This window comes from Odontesthes bonariensis, chromosome 14 (genome assembly GCF_027942865.1).
Source record: "Odontesthes bonariensis isolate fOdoBon6 chromosome 14, fOdoBon6.hap1, whole genome shotgun sequence".
NCBI lineage: Eukaryota > Metazoa > Chordata > Actinopteri > Atheriniformes > Atherinopsidae > Odontesthes > Odontesthes bonariensis.
Genome location: NC_134519.1, coordinates 10,084,689 through 10,089,875, shown reverse-complemented (window position 1 = coordinate 10,089,875; position 5,187 = coordinate 10,084,689). Strand labels below are relative to the sequence as shown.

The window sequence follows — 5,187 nt, the reverse complement described above, 5'->3', positions numbered from 1 at the left end:
ATTTGTTTATGTGCTCAAATTCTCATCAAACCCATTTGATTGCCTCAGTAACATATTTAAATTACGTGGTTTCAGTTCATTATTTTACGTTAGTGTGAGTCATGTCAATAACAACAACCAACCTTGCAACTTATTTACTGTTGTAGCTTACTGCAAAAGAAAATTAACCAAGAAGGAAAAAAGCAGATGCAGTGAGTTTGTAGGTCATGCATGAATATGAAAAGGTTTGAGAGGGATGGAGCAACAACTGGAATGTTTTGTTTTTCTGTTCTGGTTTTTTTCCAACTGAAATGCCTAATTTGTTCCCCTTTACTCCCCTTAACCTTTTTTTATGTCCACTTTATCTTGATTTAAGTATATTTTGGACAAGCAGTTATATCACAGTGGTTTATGATATAAAAACAAAAAGTGAAAGTCAGGGTGTCGTTCTTTTATTGATGATTTTAAACACAGCTGTGTCCGTTTCAAGACGACACTTCCTGTCCGTCCTTCACAATAAATGTATCCTCAAAAGCATTCACAGTGCGGCTTTTATTTTAAAGGTGCCTCCTTCTGTTTCCGGTTACTTCTGTTAATAGAGCTTGAAAGTCCCGCCCCCTTTTTTGCTTCTTCTTCCTACTTCCGTCGTCCCCATGGGACCTCATGCCTGGATCTATTAACATGGGCAGGATGATGTCTTCTGTTCCCAGTCATTATATGCCTTTTTACAGTACACGCATGATGTTCTGGGGTTAAATATGGATGAGTTCATGCAAAAACATTGGCGATTTGTCGTAGGAGTGCCTGGTTAAACGTTGTAAAAAAAAGAGAGTCTGGGCTGTGCAACCACTTTCGTGACAAAGAGGTGCTGCCGTTTTCAAGTATGTAGTATGTAGTAGACGGTTTCGTACACAGCCAACCACTTTCGTGACAAAGAAGTGCTTCCGTGTTGGTGACCATCAGCGAAGGTATGGCCGGTGTTCCGGGGTCGTGCAGACTTTTAGCCTACTTTTAATGTTTACAACAAGCGTTTCCACCACACATCATAATTCACAAAGGAGAATGCTGTATGAGTGAGACTGGATGTTTGTTAACCTATATACTCTTGATATGATACGTTGGCTAACAAAAGTTGTGGTTTTGTCACCAAATATACTAGTTAAGGTACAGTAGTTGAGTTATAAAAAATGTTTTTACTCCTCAAAGTAAAGTTTTTGACACGTCAGATGTAATGGCTCCTACATAGTTGCTAGTTTATAGGTCTAAGAGTAACTACATTTGCACGGTGATAATTTGTCAACATGTAAAAATATCCAAATCGTGCAGCTGGATATTTTCCTGAATTGTTAATCTTGCAATTTTTTTTTTTTTATATTCTCCTAAATATCTGATGTAGGTGAGCCAAATGCTGTGGGGTAAACTGAACCAGGATGGAGTTTGGACTAACTGCAGAGAAGGAGCAATAATTCATATTTTACAGCAACCTTGATTATTTTAAGTGTTGAATGTCATGTCTTCAAGCTGTGGTTGTTTGCGAGTTCCCAAAAGAGAAAAAAGGACAAGTTTTGCATTAAAAAAACAAAGGCCGTTTAGGCAGCATCTTTTTAATTTAAGGATCATTTGACAAAAAGCTTCAGTGACATTTATTAATCCATTCTGCCTCAGTATTTTTCTATTTACACTTTGATGTTATCTTTCTGTTATGTTATATGTTCAGATATTTTTAAGAAAAGAAATATGACTATTTGTAAAACTGAAATAGCCTAGGAAGTTTTCATTCAAATTTGGGGCAAATTGAGCCCTGGGAATGTAAGAAGCCATCTCTTTAGAACTTATAGATTAATTCTGAGTGTTTAAATTGAAAAGATACATCCTGAAATTTGGTTCTAGGCTTCCGTATTACTTCTGATTTTTACATCCGCAACAAAAAAAAAGCCTCCAGAAAGTAACTGAAACACAGCTGGTGGGATACTCTTGAATAATGCATGATAGATTATAAGTTAGCCTTGAAAATTGTTTAATTTTTGTGCAGGGTGAAAAGAAAGATGTCCGCCCAAGTAAGAGTGAGACTGCTGCCGAGCGCCAGGTGTTTGTTCGACGAGCCCGTTCAGGTGAAGGTGGCTGGGCTGAAATCAAGGCAGGTGGTCACCCTGAGAGCCAGATCCACTGACGACAAGGGAGTGGTGTTCAGCTCCTCGGCCACCTACAGGGCTGATGGCAACGGGGAGATCAACCTGGACAGAGAGCCTTCTCTCAGCGGGAGCTATGTTGGGGTTGAGCCCATGGGTCTGCTGTGGTCAATGAGGGCAGACGTCATGCACAAAAGGTTTCAGAAGACAAGTCCGTTAAATACCCACGTGGTGAACTTCTCTGTGCACGAGGAGGAGGGCGGGAAGCTGGCAGAGGCGACCCATGATAGGCGTCTGATCAGAGATGAGGTCACCCGGGTTCCTGTCAAAGATGGGAACATTCGTGGAGTTCTCTTTACTCCCCCAGGTTTGTTACACGGCACGTTTATCCTGCTGAGAGGGGCCACTGCTATCAGGGAGTACTCTGGCCCCCATCAGTGTACGTTTACCACATTACAGACCAGCTACAAAAACAGTGGAAAAATTAGGATTTCCTTAGGACAAAACGGACATGTTACACAGCCTTATCAGCCCAAAAGTCAGACATTGAGTTTATTGTGATATCTGACAAGGAATAGAATATATTGTGCATGAATCAGGCCAGAAGCCCCCCATGTCCTACAAGGTAAAAGGACTGTGTTTGTTACTATAAAGAGAGAAATACATCATCGTCTGCTGCCCTCGGAAAAAGACAGTCTGATGACAAGACATTCGAAACATAACACGTCCATATACTGATATGGCTTCTCTTTAAAGGGGATGTATTGTGAAAAAAAAAAAAAACAAACATTTTCTGTGCCTCAAAGCTGCATTTGAGTGTCTGTAACATTGAAAAATTCTTCGTCATCCACCAAGCTCAGTAAAACTATCAAATTCCTTTAACTTCTGCTTCAAACTGTGTAGCATTCACTGACCTATGGGGGTGAGAAGTGAAACATTGTTGCTCTTTGTCGTCTGCTTTGCCATTAACGGCCCATTTTAATTGGCATTTATATCGCGCGCAGTACCAAATTTTACCTTTGACAGAAAGGTGTGTGGGCACACGATGCTTTACAGCTGACTGCTTCAGAGCCAGAATTCTTGAGTCTATGAGTCTTGCTGACCTCGATACAGAGGGGTAATTAAGCATCTACAAGTGAAAACCAGAGTCCAGGCATGTTGGGTTATAGTTTGTAATCTATCATGAGGAAGAGATGCTTGCTTCATTTACACACAATGTTCTCGTATTCCAGGAGGAGGGCCGTTCCCTGCTGTGTTGGATCTGTACACATTCGGGGGAGGCCTGTCGGAGAAAAGAGCTTCTCTTCTGGCCAGCCGAGGATTTCTGGTTCTGACCGTGGCCCTGTATGGCCACGACGACCTGCCAAAGAACATCAAAGAGATCCACTTGGATTATTTTGAAGAAGCTATAGAGTTTTTGAAGAAACAAGAGAAGGTGAGTTGATTGAACCGAATCTGAGAATCTTGATGCTTGAGGTGTCTACGGTTTGCTAGTGCTGAAAAAGCTCTGTTCACTGGTTAAAAGGTGTTACATTTATGTTATCTACAAAAAGAACAAATCTGTGCAGCATAACAGTAAAATAAAACGGAAAAAAACATGTTGCTTTTGACTTGTTTTCCTACAGGTGGGCAGTAAAGGAGTTGGTGTAATATCCCTCTCAAAAAGTGGAGATCTTGCTTTATCAATAGCCTCTTTTTTGCCAAATGTTGAGGCTGTAGTTTGGATCAATGGCTGCTCCGCCAATACAGCTTTACCTCTCTACTATAAGAAAAATCTAATCCTTCCTGCGTTAATGTATGACTTTAAGAAAGCGATTCTCACCGTGTCAGGGGCAATCATTTCTAAATACTGTATGCACGATCCTCTAAAGGAAGAGAACAAAGCCACCCTGATCCCCATAGAACGCGCCAAGGGACGTTTCCTCTTTGTGGCCTCAGAGGACGACCTCAACTGGGACAGCAAAGCCTACATGGATGAGATGGTGGAGAGACTGAAACGCCACGGGAAGGAGAACTTTGAGAGTTTGAGTTATCCAGGAGCTGGACACTATTTAGAGCCACCATATGGACCGTACTGCCCCTCCAGCTTCCATGGGCTGGCAGGCAAGCCAGTCCTGTGGGGGGGTGAGCCCAGAGCCCACGCAGCAGCTGAAGTCCACCTGTGGAAGAAGATCCAGGAGTTCTTCAGAACGCATCTGAGCTGTGATTTTTCTCCGACCAAAGCAAAGTTATAAATTCAAACAGGATGATTAATGACAAGATAATTATGATAAATTGGCGGCCAATTAACAGTGAATAATTACTCTGATCAGGTGAGGAGGGTAATTTTGGGAAACAGGCGGCGAATTCTTAAAAAGTCAAAGTTTAATAAGCCGGAAGAAATAATGTGACTTTTACAAGGACTAGATGTCATGACTGGATCTTCATTTAAAAAAATCTTTTGTGTTTTACTGGTATGAGCCAGCGACCTGTCACAATTATTACATGATTTTTCACTTCCTGCCTCATTGTTTTAATTGTCTTCTTTCACCTGTATAAAAACAGCTGAGTAAAACCTACGTTGTCTACAAAGTTTGATTGTGTTGACTGTCTGTTATCTCGTTACGTCCCTGCGCTCATGTCACGAGTAGCGTTTTTGTTTCAGAAAGATCAAAAGTTAAACAGAAATATATACGTTTTATTTGTGGTTCTAGCATTGATTACAAATTATTTGGCTGTTATTCTTCACGAGCGCATTTTAGAATTATTGGTAAGCTTTTCTATAAAAGTAGCTGAATAAAATCCACATGGTCCTACTAAAGTATACATTTCGTCCATGGAGACGGCGCCGCGGATGGCTGCCTCGGTACTTCGCTCTCTCGTGTTTTTTACGTTTTTGTGCATTTGTCATGTTTTCTGTGCTCCTTCTCTGGTCACTTACTCCAGAGAAGAACTCCTAAACATTGGTATAACCACCAGCAGTTTTTTCTTCGGTTCTCATCGATCCGGAAAACTTAACAGAACTACTCATTGGAGGAGCAGCAGCTCTCTGTGGTCTCCGTTGGAGACGCCGGACACATCGGGGGAAGCGAGCCGGCGC

General features: G+C 41.5%; 1 protein-coding gene across 3 annotated transcripts; it reads left to right on the top strand.

The window, feature by feature from the left end:
* The first annotated feature begins 811 nt into the window (after nucleotides 1-811).
* LOC142398229 (acyl-coenzyme A thioesterase 3-like) lies at nucleotides 812-4,667 on the top strand. 3 transcript variants are annotated; one of them, XM_075482187.1, is made up of 4 exons: nucleotides 812-947; nucleotides 2,012-2,475; nucleotides 3,341-3,543; nucleotides 3,734-4,667. In XM_075482187.1, the coding sequence occupies exons 2-4, from the start codon at nucleotides 2,025-2,027 to the stop codon at nucleotides 4,340-4,342; spliced, it is 1,263 nt and encodes a 420-aa protein (XP_075338302.1). In that variant the 5' UTR covers nucleotides 812-947; nucleotides 2,012-2,024; the 3' UTR covers nucleotides 4,343-4,667. The 3 variants fall into 3 exon arrangements, with proteins under 3 accessions (XP_075338302.1, XP_075338304.1, XP_075338303.1); XM_075482189.1 differs by having other exon boundaries at nucleotides 1,376-2,475; XM_075482188.1 differs by lacking the exon at nucleotides 812-947 and having other exon boundaries at nucleotides 969-2,475.
* Nucleotides 4,668-5,187: the final 520 nt, after the last annotated feature.